Genomic DNA, 21,643 nt, shown 5'->3' on the forward strand with positions numbered 1-21,643 from the left:
CACCGGCCCGGGTGGCAACACGGCGCCGCGGCGGCTGCGTTCCTAGCGGCGGCTCCGGCTCCCTTTGTGCTGCCGGCAGCGGGCCGGCCCCGCGGCGGCCCCGCCGCAGCATGGACCCGCGGGCGGCGGCGGTGACAGGTAAGGCGGCGGCGGCGGGCGGCGGTGGGGCCGCGGGCGGGAGCTGTCCTGGCCGGCCCGGGAGCAGCACGGCCCGGCGGACAGCTCACCGCCGGGCCCGGGGCTCCCCGGTCCCCGCTCCGGCGCCGAGCCCTCGGCGGCAGCTCCCAGCCCGGCCTCGCCCGGTCCCGGGCGCGGTGGCAGCGCGTAAGGAGCAGCCGAAACAGCAGCGGTTTGGGGAGAAAAATGGCACGAATCAAGAGAAGGCGCCCGCCGTCCTCCTCCCGCCAGCGTCCCTCCCCTGCGGGGTGCCAGGCCTGGGCACCGCACTGGCCGTTTGGTACAACAAACCCGAATTTCTGCTCTGCCTTGGGAAGAGCAGGGTGACACCGCTGGGCTCCGGCGAGCTTGGCACAACCGGGGCGTTTCAGGTGGCTGCGCCGGCCCAGAAAGCCGAGGCTGCTCTGTGCTGTCTAGAAAAGATGTCTGTCAGCCTCTTGTTCCCCAAAGAAACGCTGTTTCGGTTCCCAAACCCACCATAAAAACAGCGTAAAAGAAGAATCTGGAAGTGTGTTTAAATCGCGTGTTACGGTGGGTGCGCGTAGCCCCGCGCAGAGCAGGGACGGGAAAGGCGCTGCCAGAGGCCTGCACACGCGTACGGCGTTACCGCACCCTGCGTCTGGCCGGGGCCGGCCTGCGCTTACCCTGCTCCGGGGGTCTGGGAGCAGTCTGGATGTCGGGGGCTGCTGCTTGCCTGGTTAAACTGGATAAGGCTGTCTTCTGGAGGGCTGTTGTTTGGGTCGGCAGTCGGGCCATTGGAATGCGACAGCTGGAGCTCTGCGGCGGCTGTGTTTTTGCCAGCTGAATCCGTACCGCCTGAGTTAAGGCTCGGTGACTTTGTCTCGCTGAGCTTCCAGTCTCAGGAGGACCCTGAAACCTGGAGTGATGCTGCGAGCCCGCAGCCCGTATCCCTGCTCTGCTCGGGGGCTGCCCCAGCGCGTTCACCCCGGCGGGATGTGGTCAGGTGTCCCCGGGAAGGTGTCCAGGCCACGCTGTGCTCCCAGCGCTGGTTACGCGAGGTCACGGCACCAGCCCGTAAGAGAGATGGCAGCTGCTGGGCCAGACGTGTAACGTAGGGACCCGTCCACGTGGCAAGCGAATGTTCCCTGGGGGCCTTCACGAGGGCACGAGGCCCTCCCTGGCTTCTCCCCCGGGACCCCCGCAGCCAGGGCTCAGGGCTAGCTCCAGGCAGGGGTGCGAGCCCTTGAAGCGTGGCTGCGGCAGCGTGCTGCGCGCGGGAGCCTGGGGTTACTGCGTGCGGATGTGGGGCGGCGGGCAGGCGGGGGCTTCGCAGGCACCGAGCCCCGCGGCGCCCAGCGCAGCCGGCTGGGCTGGGGAAGCTCTCACAACAGGGCCGCCCACGTCCGCACCCGGGGGTCTGTGTGGCAAAGCGGTGACTGGAACAGCTGCCTCTCAGGAGCGCTCCGCACCCCTGCAGCTTGATGCTGCAAGGTGACATGGAGTGTTTTTGTACACAGGTTACACAGTGCACCCATACGCAGAACGTAACAGCATCTCCAGCAATTACTCATGTCAACAAAAAGCACCGCCGCACTTCAAATTCAGTTCTACGAGGCTTTACATACTGGGATTGGCAGGAAAAATACTCCCTGGAAATTCCTCGAAGCACAAGTGGTGGAAATTAGTGTTTTAGAGTCCTTCAGAAGCAGTGGTGTTTTATTCAAAGTTCCACAGTGAAATAACATTTCTGTCCCCAAAAGTAGTCTTAGCTAGGATAACTGTTGAATTTCGATTTTACTGAAGGGCCTAAGGGGAAATTCGCTGTCCTGTTTATCAAATTCTAATTTATTTTAACGTAAAATACTTTTTTCATCACAGAGAACACTTCTTTGTCTCTCAGATTTGTCAAGAATTTTCCGTTCCCACGAACCGTATTTTTAAAAAAGAAGAGCGCTCGTCCAGCCACTTAACTGCAAACTTGTTACTGAATTGCGTATTTTTTTGTCTTCTCATAAAAGCCTACACATCACTTCTTTAAATTTGTACTTCATATTTTCAGAGCCTCAATCCCAGAGTCTTTTTGGATCACTTCTACGCATCAAAATAAAAGTTGCTATCATGTCTCTTATCTATTTTTTCAGTTTCAAAGAAGAGCAAGTTTAGTTCTATCTTCTAGATGTTTCTTGTCAGTATCTTAGATAAAACGCTTCTTTTAATTTGCCACTACAGAAGTTTTTATGTGAGTCAAATCACCAAACACTTTCTCGGCTTATCAAAAAATAAAAGAGGGAAAAAACCCACCCAAAACTAAGAGGTGCATGCTAAACAAAAAAAATATTCACATTGAAATTCTGCATTCAGGTGCAGGAGGACTGAGTGGCAGCTTCAGTAAATTTTTTTAAGCTGGCCAGAGTATTAGCTCTGCCCTGACCATGCCAAGGGGACAGTGGGGTTCAGATTTTGTATCTGATATAAGAAGTTGCCATGGAAAGAAGCTTCTGTAAACAGGTAAAAGTCAAGGAGATGATGCAAGTCTCACAGCTAGACCAGCCAGCATCTTTGAAATTAGCCAGTGTTTCTGTGTCCAAGGGTAAGCAGTTCAAACCTGATTTTTGAGAACTGATGATGCTTCAGGAGCAGGGCTCCTTCCAAATCAGTGCTCTTCTTTATCTGTAAAGTGTCCTCTTAGTTATTTAGAAATGAGATAGGCAAGGAGGGGAAGAAAATACCTTAAAGCCTTAGGATGAAAGCTAAGAAATGGTTTAATTTGGACCATCAGGCATTTTTGGAGGAGAAAAAAAGAACACTGGATTATATGTTATGTAGTAAAGCAATAGTGGTATTATTTTCATTGAATATAACCTCCTGTGTAAAAGTGACTGAGAACCTGCATCAGAGGAGAAAACTTAATTGAAGGGTTATATGAGGAAGAAAAGCCTACCTTTCCCCCGATTATTCTATTATTTGTTCTTCTTCACTCAGCTCTCTGGAAAAACCTATAAATAAACAGAAACCGGCTTTGTAACATTTCAGATCGAAAGGCTTGCTGCTGCTACGAGCTGTACAAATACAGGGAGCACGGCAGGTGATTTTCTTGCTAGCAGGGCTCATAAAGCTAGGCAGGAGCATTTTGTTGCTGATCTATGCAGTGAGGGACTGCAGTTGTTTGTGCTGGTGACTGTGGCCTGTTAATGTTTTTGGCTGAACTTGACACAAGGACATTTGTTCTTGGCAAAGTTATTGAATCTTCAGAAAAATCAAGGACCCCTGTGGTTCAAGTCTACAAAATCCATAGGGGGAAAAAACCAAAAATGAACAGATCAGTAGCTGAAGATAAAAAATTCCTTTGACGATTTTGGTGTTGTTTGAGGATTCGTGGACTGTGAGAGTTTCCAAGAGACCGCGTTGTGGCTGTGCCGCTTCGGCGACCACACGTCGTAACGCGCCGCGAGCCGCGTGTCGGCAGAGGACTGATGCCTGAGCCCAGCACGTGCCGCTGTGGTGCAAGGAATACAAAACTCACGACCCTGCAGCGGCTTTAGTTACGGGAGATTTCCTCGTGGCTGGGCGGATGTGCCAGCTGCGTCAGCCGTTGGCAGAGCAACGCCGGCCTGGTCTCTGCCCCCCGGGAGCCGCCGCGGGAAACAACCTGCTGCCATCAGGCCTCCGCAGCCGTACCCCACACGGTCACGCTCCGGGCAGGTGGGGGGGGGCTGCCCGCGGGCTTCGCCTGGGGCGAGGAGAGGCGGCAGCCGGGCAGGGATCCGTCAAGGCGCGAAGCGAGGCCTGGGCGCTCGGCGGCCCAAGGCCGCCGGTGGAGGAGGGCCGGGGAGCGGCGAGGTGCCGAGGCCTTGAGGCCTGCAACCGGCCTCCAGTGCGCCTCAGGGCGCCGACACCAAGGGGCGGGGGACGGGGAGGCTCCTGGGAGCTGCCACCACCTCGGCCCGCCACACGGCCACGGCGGCACCGGGGTCCCGGCGGCACCAGAGGCGGGGCACCGCAACGGCGGGGCGGCCCCAGCAGGCCCCGGCGCCAGGCAGCCGCGGGCAGCCCCGCCCCGCCCCGCCCCGCCCGCCGGCCCGGAGCGCGGCCGGAGGTTTCCGAGGCCGAAGGTTCCCGAGGCCGCTCGGGTCAGGGAGCCGAAGGTTCCCGAGGCCGCTCGGGTCAGGGAGCCGAAGGGTGACGAGCGCGCTCGGGCGGAGCGCGGCGGCCCGCAGGGGAGGGCAGCGTCGTGCAGCGCCCCCTGGCGGCCGCGCAGCGGGGGCGGCGCCCGAGGCCGAGGAGCGGCGGGGAAGGGGAAAGGGAAGGGGAAGGGCGGCGGCGGCCGGGGCGCAGGTACCGCGGGCCTCCGCTCTCCTCCTCGTCCTCCCCGCCGCCGCGGGCTGCCTCCCCCCTCCCGCCGCCCGTGGCGGCCGGCTCCGCTGCCCTCGCCTCGAGCGGGAAGCGGCGGCGGCGGGCACGGCCTGGCCGCCCGTCAGCCCCGGCTGCCGCCGGGCCGCTCCCCGGGCCCGCCGCCTGTCAGCGCCGCCGCCGCCGCCCGCCTCCCGCCCCGGCGCCGTCCCCGGCTGGAAAGGCTCGTTTTCATGGTAAACCCGAGCGGGGGTGCGGGGGGAGGCGAGCGGGGGGTGCCCGGGCCGCAGGCCGCCGGGCGGGGCGGGGGGCTCGGCCTCCTCGGCGCCTCCCGCCCCGGCAGACGAGGGGGAATAAAGTTGGGGCCGTGGGGCTGGCAGCCCGCGGGGCGAGGGTTCCCCTCTTGTTGTTGTGGAGCTGGTTGGGGGTATCGCGTCGGAAGGGCCGGTGGGGGTATTAGTTCGGCTTTATAGATTTTTTTTTTGTTTTTGTGGCCGTGCTGCCTCGGTGTCTGGGTGTCAGACACAAAGCAACCTGGCAGACAGATGACGAGGGGTAAAAGAAAGAAGTTTTCTTTCTGTGGGTGAGGAAGGGAGTTATCAAGAGCGTTTTGTTAGCCTCAGTTGGCTGGCGGTAGGTGGATGCACAGATTTTGCTGTCTGGCCCCTAAATACCCTGGGTGTTACCGGGCTTTCTCATATCAATTTACGGAATGTTTTCACAATTAAATCTCTAATAATATTTAAAGCCTTTTGAGGGACCGGAATCTTGCATCTTCTTGGTTTTCCCATCTACTTGATTTGCTGTTGAGTCAGATAAGCAGTTGTTTCTCTGTTCCTCACCTTGTAAGGCTGGAGGAGATATTCACAGTGGCACATACCTTGTGCAGAAGGTGAAGGGACAGAAGAGATGAGAAACAAATTTGCAGAGTGCTGTAGCATATAAGCTTGGGGATAGTATCTCAGAATTGTTTTTTCAAAAGAAGGGATAAACGGTAAATGGGAACGCTGTCATGCAGTTAAAAGCGTAAACCTTTGTCTTTACTCATCTGATGCCTTTTACTTTCTGTTTGTAGGAATGGAGGGGGGAAAACTGATTTCTGCAACAGACACACAGTATTCTAGTGTGCTCCTTCAGACTTTGAATGAACAACGCGGCCACGGACTTTTTTGTGATGTTACTGTCATCGTAGAGGACCGGAAGTTTCGAGCTCACAGAAACATCCTTTCGGCCTCAAGCACATATTTTCACCAGCTTTTTTCGGTGGCTGGGCAAGTGGTTGAACTGAGCTTTGTAAGGGCAGAAATTTTTGCAGAAATTCTTAACTATATTTATAGTTCCAAAATAATCAGCGTTCGATCCGATTTACTTGATGAACTGATTAAATCAGGGCAACAGCTGGGGGTTAAATTCATAGCTGATCTGGGCGTGCCTCCACCTGAAGGAAAAACCATGCCAAGCGAGGTCAAAGATGGTGCTTCAGAAACTGCTAGTCCAGGTCAGAAGGACGCAGAAACACAAGTACCTGTAATAAGGCCAGAGAGTCGAGAGGTGACAGATGGGATGCCAGTTATAACGCAGTCGTTCTCCTTACACGGCATAGAATATGAGACTACAAAAATTACCGTGAGTGATTCGGATGATGAGGATGATGATGTAATCTTTTGCTCCGAGATTGTTCCTCCAAAAGAATGTGCTAAAGATACAAATGCTGCGACCCAGAACCAGCCTTGCCCAAGTCCAGCTCGAGTTTCTGACCAAAAATCGTGTGGCAGTGGTGGCTCTCCCCATTTGACGAGCGCCACGGCAGCTCAAAAACTCACTTCGTCGGCCAGTCAGCTCAGCCCAAACCAGACACAGTCAAGTGCGGAATCTTTCGTCTCTGCAACGCTGCAGCATTTGACTCCTAATATCATTGTGCTAAATAAGCCTCTACTGAACTCATCGCTCGGCGCCAGCTCCTCGCGTCAAACGCATGTGACCCCTACAATTAATTTACTTGAGGAGAACCAGCAGCCGTCTAATAATGGCTCCTTAGCTGAAGTGGAAACAACTGCTGTTGATGATGAAGAGGTGGTTGAAGATGATGTCGATATCATTAGCTCCTCTAGTCCTGGCTCAGTAAGCAGTAGCTCTTTGGTTCAGCAACCTTCTATGCCAAAGGCAGCAACCAGTGAAGGATCAGGTGTACAGAAAAAACAGGTTGTTACGTTTTCACAAGAGCCCTTTTCTAAGCCTGGAGAATTCAAAATAAAAATTTCTGATGTCCTTCCTCCAAACAACAAAGAATTTGGTTCAGGTGTCCCATCAACGCATGTGGCAGAGGGGCAGAAAATCATAACGTTGGATACAGCAACTGAAATAGGAGGCCTGTCCACAGGCTGTAAGGTTTATGCAAATATTGGTGAGGATACGTACGACATAGTCATTCCTGTGAAGGGTGATGCCGAGGAAGGCGAAGCCAAGCTCGATGAAACGCCTAGAACGTCTGGTGGTAATTCTCCCAACAGGAAACGCATGAAGGTAAAGCACGATGACCATTACGAGCTCATCGTGGACGGAAGAGTCTATTACATTTGTATTGTGTGCAAGAGATCATACGCCTGTCTGACGAGTTTACGGAGACATTTTAACGTTCATTCCTGGGAGAAGAAGTATCCGTGTCGATACTGTGACAAAGTTTTCCCTCTTGCAGAATACCGTACGAAGCACGAAATCCACCACACCGGCGAGCGAAGGTACCAGTGCTTGACGTGTGGCAAATCTTTCATCAACTACCAAATCACGGCCTCCCACATAAGATCAGTTCATAGCCAAGACCCTTCCGGCGATACCAAGCTGTACCGGTTGAATCCTTGCAGGTCGCTGCAGATCAGACAGTATGCGTACATCACTGACCACTCGAGCAGGATACCAGTGATAAACGAGGGGGGAATTGTTTATCGCGTTGGCGCGGGGAAGGACGGCGCCGAAGGAACAACGTCAAACCCTCCAGCCAAACAGATTACCTGGGATGACATTTTCATTCCACAGGGAAATGAAGCAATTTTTAAACAAAATCCATCAGAGGGAAGTACTGAATTTGAGTTTGTAATACCGGAATCTTACTGAAATGCATTAAATGCTGGAAGAAGGATTCAGTGCAGAAATACTGCAGATGTTTTAAATGAACCGTTAAAATTGCTGTAAAATCAAATGTTAAAGTGAGAACGAGTTAACTTGTTCTCCCAAGTCATCAAGTGGTAGCACTTAGATGGATCATGAGTAGCTGCAAGTGATTTGTGGAAGCGATTCATCTGAAAGTTTACTTGAATAGAGAGTAAGACATTTCCAAGGAGCTGGCAGTGTTTTCTGGTATGTTAACTTTGATCACAACGTGGGGGTTTGTAGCTTGAAAAGGTGCAATTTCTTCTAAAGAGCTAGACATCTGTCTTCAAAAGAAATATAGGTATTCCCTGTACCCATACTTACTATGTAAATCCTTTCTTTCATGTTAGCACTTTAATGTTGAGTTGTGTTCAGATATTAACCAAGAAAACAGTAAGATTTTTTTCATCATAGTCTCTTGAATATGGAACCATAAAAAAAAAAAATCCCACAACTCTCATTGATTTTTGTGAACAATGCATTACTGCAGGGGTCCAAAATAACTGATCCGGTAGTCTGGAGTAGTGTATTTTTGAACTAGTATCTTAGTTCTGCTTTTATAAGCACTATGAATCACCTGTCTTCATGCAAATAGTCTTGCCAACGAAAGATAATCAGTTAGGACTAATTTAAACAAACTTTGTTTATACTTAGCAGTATGGTGAGCAGAGTACTCAGTGTCTGGACCATTGTATTTCACTCTTTTAGCAGTGGGGAAAAAAAAAAAACCCAACAACCCCAAACCCACAAAGCTGAATAGTGAAGAAGCTTAGAACACTTAGGGAGGAGATAATTTTGCCTTTTCAAAGCTTGAGGAATAATGTTAGGTTTTCCTGCTACTGGAAAAGATGCCAGTAGTTACTTTGGAATAAAGCACTGTTCCTTTATTTGCTCTTTAAGAAGAAGGGCTTCAGTCTGGTATTTAAAAAAAAAAAAAAAAAGCTATGATAAAAGTAATACTTGTTTTTTAGCTTTGAAATTTGCTTCTCAAAACTATGAAATAATCTAGGTGCTGTATCGGTTTAGTACTGAGACTGCTGAGGATCTTGTATGTCTATTTGGCTAGATCTCTATGTGAAACAGGGATTTGGATTCCCCCCCCCCCTCCACCTTTTATAGGGTGTGGAAGCATGAGGAGTAAACCAGCAATCAAAAAATACTCTCCATCCGCCGTAATCCGAATTATCATTTCACTGCAGTCATCGTTATCTGTTTTCAGTTTTGGGTTTATTACGTTGTCCTTCTTCCCTCCTTGCAATTGGTACATGTTTAGGCACTTAGAAGATAAATTAGATGTCCAACTTGAACAGGAAACAGTAGAGCTGAGAAAAACAAACAGCTGCTTACTGGAGTCATAGTTTAGCATTTCAGATTTAGTGACTTGTTGAATTTTTGTAAATTGTAATATGAAAACTGCTCAAGTTCTAGAGGTGACTGAGAAGGATTATCGTGCATAGTACTAGTTAGTTGTCGTAACCTTTCGTTGCTTAAATTACAGTTAAAGGTTTTTCTTTTTCAAGTAAGCATCTTGATCCTATCACCTTCCAGGTAAAGGTTTTGGACATACATTACTCTAGATGGAAAGACATTTAAATGGTAAATGGTTCAAATACAACTTGAACTGTAAAAAAGGGTACCAGAAATCTGTATGAGTAACAGTGGGAGGAAGAGGAGGATTTGTTTACCTTATGCATGTAATGCTCAGAACTTATCTTTTATAGGGCACGAACATGATATACATGATTATTTCCAGATCCTGTGGCAGACCCCTTTGAGTATTTGGGGTATGCTTTCGAATGTTACAGGTTGGGTGTCATCCGAGATGGCATTTCAGCAGTCCAACATAATCCCTCGTGAGACAGAAGTACTGATAGCCTGTCCTAGCACAGGTGGCTCTGGAGTAGCTGGCTGTGCCCTGCACCAAGACTCCCTGAACTTTTTGACGAGAAAAGTACAATGTTATTTTTGTTACCAACATGATACATCTGGCGTTAAGCATACCTTGCATAGTGTACATTGAGTAATAATTAAACATAATGGCTATCAATATTTGCTGCTGATATATTTAAAACTTTAAATTAAACTGTGCCTACTAAAGGTCTCTCTTTGGAGGAAAACTGGAAAGTTAGGGCTTTGTAACTATTTTTGCTAGAAGACTCGTGCTTGCATGTGTCTCAGGGTCTTCAGTTTTCCTTGGAAGTGATTTTTGATATCCAAAGTCCAGAGGTCATGTAAAGCATTTTTTAATTTCACTTCCAGTATTTATTGGTTTGGAAACATGTTAAATCCATTCTTTTAAAACTTTTTATGGGGCCATGAGCTTTTTATATTTAGATTTCTGGCTATTGCACATGTATTTGGTTTCTTGTTTGTTTTTGTAAACACTTAGCTTCCAGTTTAACTTAATGAAAAACCTTATGTAAATATTAAGAATTTGGCTTTGGGGTAATGGAAGAAAAAGATTGAATCTGAAAAAGCACTTATATAAAAATTAAAAATTTCAACAGAGTAGGATAGCAAACCTCACAGTCCTTTATCTGCATATAAAAACATTAACGGATCTGCTGCAAAATGTGATAAAGGTGGCTGCGTCCCCACTGTGTGGTTTCTTTGGGGATTTATACCATAGCATTCCAGTATGTGAATTAAACAAATACTGAGAGAACAATTGACTGCTTATTTATTTTGTACTGTTAAAGCATGCAGCTTATAAAAAGATGCAGAAGCTGACGACTATATACATTGAACATCGAGTTCTACAGCTATTGCCTAGGAGCTGTTCCATGTGAAACATGCAGCATTTTTGCCAGATCTGTGATGTATATAGTTGTACAGTCTTTCCTTAGCATACTTTTTAAAGTTGTGTTCTACTTTTCATTAATCAATACCTGATATTAGTTCTTAGAGCTTTCTATGGCAAAAATAAAAAATTTTAATTCTAAAGATGGGTGTAGCATGCTTCTTTTTAATGACAACTCAACTTCGACAGGATGACATGTTAGATTAGCAACAGTTTTAGCTTCCTTTTCCAGGTCTTGGGAACAGCAGGGAACCCCAGGGGTGAGGGGGAGGTGTTTTTATTTGGGGCTTCGGGTTTCTTGGTGGGGTTGGTTGGTTGGGGTTCAGGTTTTTTTTCAGTTGAGCACATTCTAAGAAAGCAAATCAGCTAAAAAATTCCACTGCATATTGCAAGCTGAATGTTGTGATACACACTTACTCTCAGACTACACGGAGCTGCTGTGGAACAGTCCGTCCAGCTACTACCCTCATTGCCCCTGGGCTAGACATCAAGAAGAACACACATAGCAACCAGTGCAATGCATTTCAGCTAACTCATGGTCAGGGCTCCTCTTCTTACCAGGTTGCTGACTAATTATGATTCGGAAACGTTAAGAGCTCTGGTGAACTACAGCTAACGTGGAGAAACTTAGTTCCTTTATGTAGACGTCTTATTACAGGTAAGGAATGCAATTTAATACGTAACATATCAGTGTTTTAGATGTCTGTAGCTCCTTGGCATAGGGCTTCCACCTACTTCTGCTAACATCAAAGAGCAGCTGACATCATCAGGACAGAATTAAGCCTAAAGCAATACAGTAAACATGAAAGTAAGTAAAGGAAGCACTGACACTGCACTGGCTGGATTATTCACCTCGGTGTTAAGCAAAAAGTCAGCAGTAGTGACTGTACAGTGATTGAAGCCTGAGCACCCTGTTCTGCGGGTAGAACTGCTGAATTACGAAGTGTCAGGGCATCTGAGGCTTTTAAAAGCAGAACGTAAAAGAGCATGTCTCTGGCTAAGCCTGGTAGAAACAACACTTTCCAATATAGCAAATACAGGTTTTTTTAAATTTTTTTTTTTTTTTTAAATGCACAATGTTATTATACTGGAATTCCTCAACTAATATTAAAAATGCCTGTAAAACAGGAAAGTTGCTAAAATGTAAAATGCAATTTATAAATGTTTACAAAAGTCACACAATTTTATTTGACTTTGGTAAAGTAATAAAAGGGTACATATGAGTCACAATCTTGACATTCTCATAAGAAATGATGAATACAGTGCTGAATGTTGCATTTACATTAAACGCTTAATTTTAGTCAAGCAGAAGGAAATGGGTAATTCAGCAGAAAATCCCACTGGTAATTTTTTAAATATGAAAATAGACTTATCCTTTTATAGTGAATTTAAAGCAGCAATGTAATTTTTGCTTAAATATTCCTTAGAAAAAAAAATAGAATTTAGATAATTTCCTAAGTTTAGTATTTGTCAACTCAAAACCAGCGACACAATAATTTCCTAATTGTTTCTCTGCCAAGTTATGTTCCCCTCATGAGTTTCTCAGTCCTGTCCTGTAGTGTCCCCTGGTCCTAGCCCTATTTAGTTGACAGGCACAAATGGTGGAGTATGTTTGTCAGAAGAGGGACAGGACTGTTAGCTTTTATTTCAAAGATGCAGCAATAAAACGTTTTCTGATATTAAATTAAGGTGCCCTTCTGATTCTAGTTTTGTGGGGAGTTTTATCTGGAGAAGTAGTGTCTATTTTGAAATTGCCCATGATCTCCTTTATCAAGATTTAATTCAAGAAAATGTAATATAAAATGGATGATGCCCTAGTATATAAATTGATTTGCAGTACGCAAATTTACAGGAGCTGCATTTCAATAATCTATAGTAAACCAAAATGTCACCAGGATGTATTCTGCCTACACTACTGCTTTAAATCCCATGAGTTGTATTCCTTTCTCCAGCCTTTTATTCTTCTTTGTTACTGGAGAAAAGCGACACTTGCTTCCGCATAAACAGCGTCATCCTTCAGCTTATTAATATAGTGAGACAGCGGAAATGATAAGGTTAACACATAGCCTAGCCTAAAGGCTTTGCAAATGCATAGGAGTAAAACCAGCATTAGAACGTGTGGGTGTACTCTGAAAAGTGAGATCAGAGACTTCAGTGTTTGTTTTCTGTGTTGACAGCACTTCTCTTTTTTTTTTTTTTTTTAAGATTAAAAGTAGAGACATGCCACAGTTTAAAATCCAACTGCTTCCCCCCTGCTCCCAGCATGTATTCCACTTTTAGATTCTGAAAGCCAGATTTAGCTTTTAGCTACCCTTTTGTCTGCATCAGTTGAAAGTAAAGGTAGGCAACTGAGGACTACGGCCAACAATCTGATGCCAAGGAAATGAAACCTTTAGGAAATAAGGAATAAAATGCCAATACCTTATTTTTATCCCTGAAGCAAGCAGCTGAGAACGCTCAGGTGGAGCGGCTTGGATCTGAATGCTGTCATCTGAAATCACTTCCTGGAGTAGAACCACACTTTACAGGACAGTGTCACGTAACAAAGATGACCTCTTTTTTGTTATGCAGGGTGCATGCAAAATCTGTTGGAATCTAGATCAATCAGCACAGTCAGCAGCTGAAGATTAAATGAAAGTCACAACAATGATTGCAAATTCCTATCAGCTTCATCCTATATTACAGGGTGTTGACTTTTATCCGTGAGAGACTTGCATCTTGGAGAACTAGTAGTGGATATTCCTTATGTGCAGCCCATAATGCAGCTACTAAAACAGTGCTTGTTCAGGGTGCCGATTCAGTCCATTAAAAAAGTTAAAAGTACAAGCTTAAATAAAAATTCCCAACAAAACCGAAGGGAAAAAAAAACCCAACAATAATAATGATGTTTTCACTGCACTGTTTCAGTGACTTGTAGACAGTTTCTGATGCTCTTTATGGGAATACGAGGAAGATTTAGGCAGTGCAACCACCCAAACTGTTTTACTTCAGCATTACCTACACAGAATTCAGAAAAAGACAACTCCATTTCATCTTCTATCTTAAGAAGCATCCAGAAATAAAACCAGCTTGCCTGATAAAGCTTTTCCCCTCAAAAAACAATACTCCAATTGTTTGCTAGATATACATGAAAATATCCTCTGACATTATCTCTTCATTAGCATTAAAGTTTGAAACACCGTCATGGTTCCCCCCAAGATTTTTCCAGTATGTGGGCTGTAACCAACAAGTGACCCGAGCTAGGTTCTGCGGCCCCAAAACTCCCAGCGACTGGAGCCCCAAGGCCAGGCAAAAGCAGCGTCAAGTCGAGCTGGCTGCAAGCACCCTCACCCTGAAACAGGTCGGTACTCACCGGCAGCTATTGATCTTGGCTACCCTTACTTCAGCTTGGCACAAGATGGAGTAAGGCAGACCAGAATCTACCATCTGTGTTGTGTTGCTTTGTTAAAAACCAAGGACTACATGAACCTCATGGTAAAACAAGGAGGCTGGAATTTAGGCCACCCACTACTCACCGACGCTGCAAAACACCAGCAGTGTGTCCCCTTCCTCATACTCCATTGTTAAACCTCTGAAATAAGTCTCGCAAGAAAGAACAGTCCAATCTAATATTTGTATTTGCAATTAACTTCTGTATCTATCCTCCCGCCCCATCCCACAGTAAAATACAAATACAAAATGTTCACAATTATTTCAATGGCAAATATTTTTTTTCTTCTTTCCCACATTTTTTATGGTGTATAAGGTGGTGGCTTCTCAAAAGGTGGAAAATACGGTGGCGAGTAACGAGGCGGCGCATTAGAGGACCACATATAGCTGGGAGATGGCGACAAGGACTGGGGGTCGTCGGAGAGGCCAGAAGGAGTGGAGGCTGGAAACACACTGGAATGCTGCAGGGAGACAGCAAGAAGGCAGTAATGTAAACACTTCTTGATGTAAAGGGCCCTGGCAAAGTGATACTTCGTTACCAAGCAGTGCAAAATTCATATTTCAAGGCTCACTTCTGCAAAACGTGTCCACATAAAGAAGCATTCAAATAACTTGGTGCATTCGAGGTAAGCGCGGCCTGTAACAGTTCTGCAGAATAAGACTCCTTAGACCTAAAACTGAAAAAGGCATTTATAAATAAATAAAAATAATAAAAAAAAATTTTCTTCTCATCACTTCTCTGTGCCTGTTGCATGCACAGAGGCCGGACAACTGAAAACTGATGAGTCTCTTCCAAATCTTCGGTTTCACACATCGGCCAGTAGCAGCAATGAATAGGCTGCGGATAATTTCTTTTTACACTACTTTTCCCCTTCATCACAAATAAAAAAAAAACCCAGAAATTAATGATAACAAAATAATTTATTCCTTCAGTAAGTAAAAAGCTTGAAAAGGTGGAGAAACAAAATTTGTGCATGCCTGAAGACTGATTTCTGATCCAAACCACCTTAGGTCTGACGCCTCATGGTGTACGGCGCTGGTGCCGTCAGCGCCGCAGGCTGCGTTCTGCCCAGAGACGCGCCAGAAAACAGGCAGTGAAACACAGCCACGCACCTTCGCTCCTCTGGCTGCTCGCACACCCAGGTTTCGCCCTGGGCAGTCGCGCTGCGCCCTGTGCTGCTGCTGGCCACCTGAAGAAGCCACCAGCAGAGCTGGACGGCGCTCGGCCATGCCGCCGGCACGCCGAGGCAGAGCCGGGCTGCTCAGGCACCACGCACCCCTTCAGCGCCCTTCGGCTGCAGGCTGCAAATCCCTGATGTGCTGGGCTCAAGGCCCTGGCAGAGACAGAAGCGCCAGGCGGGTGTGCACGGTGCCGTATGGTGCTGCAAATGAGCGCAAGATCAGGGACCCACGCTGGGGCGGCGAGCCCGAGCCGCACACAGCGCTGCCCGCGTACAAGGTTGGAGGTGACCACCACCTTCCCTAACTCCAACCTGGACGGTTTGTTAAGCGGATATCTAGACCACAAAAGCCCAGCCTGCTCATCGAGGACCTCGCAGAGCGCCACACAAACCACTCCTTGTCTCAAACAACACAACAGCTGGTCCATCACACCCCAGTTCACCTAAAGCCCAGTGGGTGGGAGCCCCCAGACTGCAAAGACATTGGGATGGGCACTGCTGTGGTGACTCGTTAGCGAACGCAGCCCTGGGTTCTCTCCGTTACAAAGTGGCCTCAGCCACAGCCACGGGTCCTGCGGGATAGCTGCCATGGTTGCAAGCAAGCCTGGCTCGCACCGACTGCGGGCAGCAGTGTGGCTTTGTTAACGAAGCCGACATCTGGGAAGATGGCACTAATTGCTCTTTCGACCAGGGGTGAAAGGCAGAGAAGGCCACCGCTCGCCTGCGTTCTCTTGTCAGAGCCAAACTTGGCTTGGGGCTGCAGGACTGAGACTCTCTCACCCAACTGCCGCCAGCCAAGCACACGGTGAGGAGCGGGATACAGGCGCTGCTTCCACCCCTTTCCTCCTGCCCGGTTCCCACCGTGGCCCGCTGCCTCCCTCGCCATGACCAGCTGGCTGAGCGTCATCAGCCGTGGCACAAGTGGTTGGCTGCTGCAACATGCATCGGCTTGTGCTCTTCCACAAACCAGAGCTGGGTCTGCCATTTTAGAGCTGCGCGTGGAAGCCAGGCAATTGCAGGGGCACAGGCTTCCTTAGGAACTCCGGAGCGTTGTTTTTCTTTCCTGTGAAAGATGTGTGGGATGAGTGGGGGGCACAGACTTTCACAATTCTTGCACTGGAGGGAGCGCAGCCTTCGACTGGGATCGGAGAGGTGAGGCTGGGCTTGCTCCGTGCACTGCAGGATGGTGGGGGAGAAGGTGTCCGGGCGGTGCAGACACTGCTCGGGTCAGAGCAGGGCTCAACGCAAGACAGAGTCTCGCAGCCAGAGGCCTCAGCTAATGCTTTCATGCAGGCTCTCGTGTTCCCTGGAAGACAAGCAAGGCTCAGATTTGGAACCGCATTTGAAGAGAGACTTGGCTATTTTAAATTTAGATTACCTCCGTTTCTGCCCAGCTTTTGCGCCGGCTCCTAAGCCAACACCTGCGCTCACAGCAGTGAGACACAGAGAGGCTTCCACCCATCCGGCTGAGCTGTAAGCGTTAGCAGAGCCCCAGCAGTACTTCTGGCTGAAAAGCAGGGCAAATCCACCCATGCTGAGCTCTCTTCCGGTGCCGTGGCTGCAGTACAGACAAACCCCGAGTTCAACTGCGCTTAGCACCCACCAAGAGGCCAAGAAGAGGACTTTGCAGCAGAGCTTGGTTTGGTACTGGAAAGAGTCCAGCGGAGGGCTACGAGGATGAGGAGGGGACTGGAGCAGCTCTCCTACGAGGAGAGGCTGAGGGAGCTGGGCTTGTTCAGCCTGAAGAAGAGAAGGCTGCGAGGGGACCTTTTAAATGCCTATAAATATCTTAAGGGTGGGTGTCAGGAGGATGGGGCCAGACTCTTCTCAGTGGTGCCCAGAGACAGGACAAGGGGCAATGGGCACAAACTGAAGCACAGGAAGTTCCAGCTGAACATGAGGAAGAACTTCTTCCCTCTGAGGGTGACGGAGCCCTGGAACAGGCTGCCCAGGGAAGTTGTGGAGTCTCCTTCTCTGGAGATATTCAAGACCCGCCTGGACAAGGTCCTGTGCAGCCTGCTCTGGGTGACCCTGCTTCGGCAGGGGGGTTGGACTAGATGACCCACAGAGGTCTCTTCCAACCCCGAACATTCTGTGATTCTGTATGCGTGGAAGTTGGCATTTTTGTATCTGTAAAAAGTTATACCACACTAGTGGCTGTCCCAGGTTGCGTTAATCTCAAAAGCGAGTCAACAAACCGTACAAATAAGCCCTAGAAATTCTGAGGTAAGGGTTCAGATATTTCTAGGAAGCCCTGACAACAGTGTCGTCTAGCGGCACTAGCAGTAAACCCAGAAAGGTTTAGATTCACGTTACCTCTAATGCAAGGGTGTGTCGAGGGAGATGGTGGCTATCACAGAGCACACCTCTTAGTTGACGTCCAAGACCTTAAGTTCTAGTTAATAAAAAAAGTCTCCAGCCCTGATGGTTGCAAAGAAAACATATGATGTCTGAAGTTGACATCACCACTGTGGTAAGATCTACCTGACAGAAAAGCTGAGGAGGAAACGTCCTCATCTACTTCACCAAGTGAAAGCTGATGACAGCAAGGTTGACACGGAATCACCATTTCCAACAGCACAGCTCCATAACTCCGAAGAGGAAGGGACGTGTTACAGCAGAGGTGGTGTTTGCAGGGACCGTTCTCAGACCAGCTGAAACATGTGGAAAAAGCCCACAACAGAATAGCTTTTTGGTCAGTACGTGTCTTCAGGAGCTCAAATAGCTTGTTTCCAAAAGCTCCTCTGTTTCCCTCTGACGTGGCAGTTGACCTAATGAAAACTAGCACCTGAACCCCTCGCTTTGCCTCTGCCCTCAACGCATTGCAGGTACCAGAGGCAATGCCTGTTTCTAATGTGGCCTCCACCAGCGAACAATGGAGGAGGCAGGCAGCGAGTTCTGTTGCCTTCTCTTCAAGGACAGCTTTCAGGAAAACACCGCCTTACTAAGAGAGAGCACTGCCAAGGACCAACGCCTAGGAGGAAAGATTTGGTATTCTCTGCAGGACCAGGAAAATTAAAGTGTGTGAATGACGGGAAGACAGGGCTCCAGAGCCCCGCAGACCGGCTGGATTTAACCTTGCTGCTACACGAGAAAACACCCTGTAATGTTCCCTACCTGGAAGTCGTATGCGGAGTAGGGAGGCAGGTGAGGAGTGCTGTGGTAGTAGCTGTTGTACGACGTCACTTGTGGCCTGGAGTAGTAGGACACCGAAGGGTGCGCATTTTCGACCGTACAGTTCAGCGTAGGGAGGGAAGGAGTCTGTTAACAGAAAAAAGCAGAGAATCTCAGGCTGCTAACCAAGCTCCAGGAAGCTGACAGCTGAACGAAAGCAGGAATGATATAAAGGAGCACTGTGTGTCTTCAGAGCTCAACTCTGTCACATCAGCAACTGGCAATCCGGTTCCCAAGTCATTTCACCTATTGTTTCCTCTCAGATTCCACTCAACAAGCTAGCAATAGCCCAGTGCACGTCAGTACTTCAACAAAACAACTGTTCAGATTGCATCCTCACTAGCAGGAAAAAGAATCCGTTAATTTTGATTACTCTGTTATTCAGGACATTTTGAGATCAGCATATGTGGAATTATTAGTAAAATTAAGGTTTACATCTGAAAATTAAGGTTTACATGGAAAACATAGCACTGTTCACCCACTGAGGAAAAGTACAAAATCAAAAAGAGTTCTGAGGATGGGACACAGCTGCAGCAGGCATGCGAGGAATCCACTAATACAGCAACTCCCTGCAACATACCATAGAGGATGGAGCGGAGTGGAGACTCCGTGGCCATGCTCCCTGATGATAAAGTGGGAAGAGATGGTCCTCTAGAACTGATAAGCAGCTCATCTGGCCCCCTGAGCCAACAGGTTTTTGAAACCTTGCCAAAGTGCTATCCTTTCGTGAACTTTGCTCATTTTAGTGTCATTTTAATAACAAAACACACCTCCATCCCGAAGGCTATCCGCCTCCGACGTGCGACCACTCCTCTTTGAGTCTGCGCCCTCAATTTTTTGTAAACTATACCTTTAAACGTGAAGCGAGAGAATTTTACACCAATCATGATAAAAGATGTGTATGACTACAGTCACTCTAACTCCACCTTAATTGTAGAAAGGACATAAAAATAGCCAGGGAAATGGGGGATTTTCGGAGAAGATATCACTGTGAACAAGTCAAGGGAAACTCCATCTCAGTCCGTCTCTGACTACCGCGACTGGCTGAAGGACTGAGCCTTGCTTCTCCCCCCTTGGGACACCTTGGGTGAGACCTAGACTAAGCGCTTTTCTTGGGAATCTTATAAATCTCTCTAGAGAGTTACTCCCTAATGTTTATAGCCAGGCTGTATTACTTATAACCTTTTCACGCGTTTTATACTTAATAACATCATATCTGCACGTGCTTTCTTGCAGACAGTCACTATCACCGGCAATTCAAAAAAACCTATATATCTGTTGCACAAATAAAACTGCACTGTTAAGTAGCCAGTTGTCACAGTTTCTCACTGAACGCAACCAAACGCGGCCGTGCGAGTTCATGAGCACGACTGGACTGAAGGTGCAGACTGCTATGAGTGTATCCAGAATCGTGGTCGTTTAATATACATATTAAACGCGACTGGACTGGTAGTGGCAAATTGGATATCACCCAGAATCCAAACCTAGCCGCACCTAACCTCCCACTCCGGTGAGGAGAGTTAGAAAGCAAGGGGGTTTACTTTCTGCCAAATTCCTGCACCCCTTATAATGCAACAGCGTATTTCAAACCCTCTCATACTGCTGTTTGTGGACATGTCTACACATCTTTCTTTGCAGAGGTTTACAGGCTGTCTGGTGTGGATCAAATCTCAAAAGGCCACGATGCACAGCTGGGAACGTGACTCCTGTTTTGTTTGGGAAGATCCCGGTGAGTCTGAAGAGAGCGCAGGAAAGTTCAGAGTTGTTCTGAAATAAGGCACCCTTAGCGCAGGGTCCAAGATTTGCTTGTGAGAAAATTGTATTGCCAGGACAACAAATGCTCCTTTCTGGATGTCTCATTTTGTATTATTCCAAATCAGTCACAAGAGACTGGGAAACCCCCCAGATTTATCTGCTGAATATTCATTTCTCCCCATTGATTTGTCCTCTACAGAACAAAACCGTATGGAAGGTAACAGGCAGCCTGGTTAAGTGAGGGTATTTCAAAGCTCACGTTGTCAGAACAGCATTTTTTTCATTATCTGAAGTTTGCAGTCTTTCACCTGGTTTTAGTCCCCAGTTCACCCTTCCAGGTTCTGCACTGTGATGAAACAGATGGAGAGTTTCAGCCTAACACAGCTGCTTAAACAGTCTGTAAAGCTCAGCACCCTACTACTGCTATAAAATCAACAGTTTATGAGCAACCACCACATCTTTCCTTGTAGAAGGTCAGTGCTATGAAAAGGAAGATCAGTTTTTAAGAAAGAGCTGATTTTTATTCATCTTGGTATTGCCAACACCTCTGAGAAGGTTCCTCTTGAAAATACAATCTCCCATTCTGTTCATCTTTTCTAATTGTGTTCAGGTGGTGACATCTCATCAGAGAGGTGAATCGCTCCCACTTTCTCCTTACAGTTATCTTCTGTTATCACCCTTCTTTCTAGCCTGATTGCAGCGAAATACCAATAGCTGTTTTCATGACTGTTTTTAAAAGGCAATCTGCCTGATTTGTTTCTTTCTTTGAACACACAGAGAAATTGGTACTGTCTTACCATGTCTTTAAAGCCTCCAAGTATCGCTGCTGTGATGATCCCTAGGAACAGCCCCACTATGTTCAGAATTGTTGCCGACCAAAGCAGGTGGTAAAGGTGGATGATGTCCTGGCAGCTGCTGACGTCAATGTATTCATAGTAGCCTCCAGAAATCTCTACTCTGCTAGATTAGAAAAGAAAAACAACATTAATGATAAAAAACCACACCACACATCATAAAACCTAAGCACTTCTGCTGGGCAGTAAAATGCATTCTGCAATTTAATGACAGCCTGGACCTAACTACCAAGGGGAGCAGGGATAAAGCCTGCCAGATCCCGTGCTTGCAGCATCTGAGACCTCCCTGCGTGACAACGCAGAAGACGGCTTGATCTGTTGTGAAATCAGCCAGGCCCGCAAATACCCAAACGACCTTGAGTCTGAATCTGCCCCTTCTTTCTACCATCTGAAACCTCCACAGAGATCCTGGAGGCTTCCCAAGGGCAAACCGGCTTTGGAATTACCCAGGGCAATCAGTCGGTGCCCTGAGAAGCAGCAGCTGCCCGGCATGGCAGCGCCGGCTGCTCCTCGCAGCCACAGCAGCAGCTGGGTGGGACGGGGACAGGGCAGGAGAGCCGGCCTCCGAGCACCACAGGGCTTGGCCACAACGCACGCCCAACCCGTCCGCTCCGCTCCATTGCCTGCCCTTCGCAGCTCCATGGTGGCAGGGGCTGGCAGGAGCCCTGGGACCCTGGCAGAAAGAGGTCTTTCTGCTCGCATTTTTAAGCTTTTCCACCTGCAGAAGAGAGACGGTGAAAACTCATTTGAATCCACTTAGGTCATGATTTTGGAAAGGGAAGAGCAGCTCCTGCAATGTGTGGGCTGGAGTCTCG

At 48.0% G+C, this 21,643-nt stretch overlaps 2 protein-coding genes across 5 annotated transcripts in view; one reads left to right on the plus strand and one right to left on the minus strand.

Annotated features, from left to right (window-relative positions):
* The first annotated feature begins 33 nt into the window (after positions 1-33).
* On the plus strand, positions 34-10,577 carry ZBTB33 (zinc finger and BTB domain containing 33). Of its 3 annotated transcripts, none has more exons than XM_075435395.1 (2): positions 34-138; positions 5,564-10,577. In XM_075435395.1, the coding sequence occupies exons 1-2, from the start codon at positions 111-113 to the stop codon at positions 7,597-7,599; spliced, it is 2,064 nt and encodes a 687-aa protein (XP_075291510.1). In that variant the 5' UTR covers positions 34-110; the 3' UTR covers positions 7,600-10,577. The 3 variants fall into 3 exon arrangements, with proteins under 3 accessions (XP_075291510.1, XP_075291512.1, XP_075291511.1); XM_075435397.1 differs by lacking the exon at positions 34-138 and adding an exon at positions 3,821-3,840; XM_075435396.1 differs by lacking the exon at positions 34-138 and adding an exon at positions 4,639-4,724.
* Positions 10,578-11,589: 1,012 nt separating this feature from the next.
* The window catches only part of TMEM255A (transmembrane protein 255A), a 29,937-nt gene continuing 19,883 nt past the window's right edge, over positions 11,590-21,643 (minus strand). Inside the window, exons 7-9 of one of the 2 annotated variants that reach the window (XM_075435400.1) lie at positions 20,772-20,931; positions 18,163-18,306; positions 11,590-14,325 (exon numbers count right to left, since the gene is read on the minus strand). In XM_075435400.1, coding sequence (XP_075291515.1) covers positions 14,167-14,325; positions 18,163-18,306; positions 20,772-20,931 — 463 coding nt within the window. In that variant the 3' untranslated portion in view covers positions 11,590-14,166. Of the gene's footprint in view, positions 14,326-18,162; positions 18,307-20,771; positions 20,935-21,643 lie in introns of both variants that reach the window. The other variant, XM_075435399.1, reaches the window with a different exon arrangement.

Source organism: Opisthocomus hoazin, chromosome 14 (genome assembly GCF_030867145.1).
Source record: "Opisthocomus hoazin isolate bOpiHoa1 chromosome 14, bOpiHoa1.hap1, whole genome shotgun sequence".
Taxonomy (NCBI): domain Eukaryota; kingdom Metazoa; phylum Chordata; class Aves; order Opisthocomiformes; family Opisthocomidae; genus Opisthocomus; species Opisthocomus hoazin.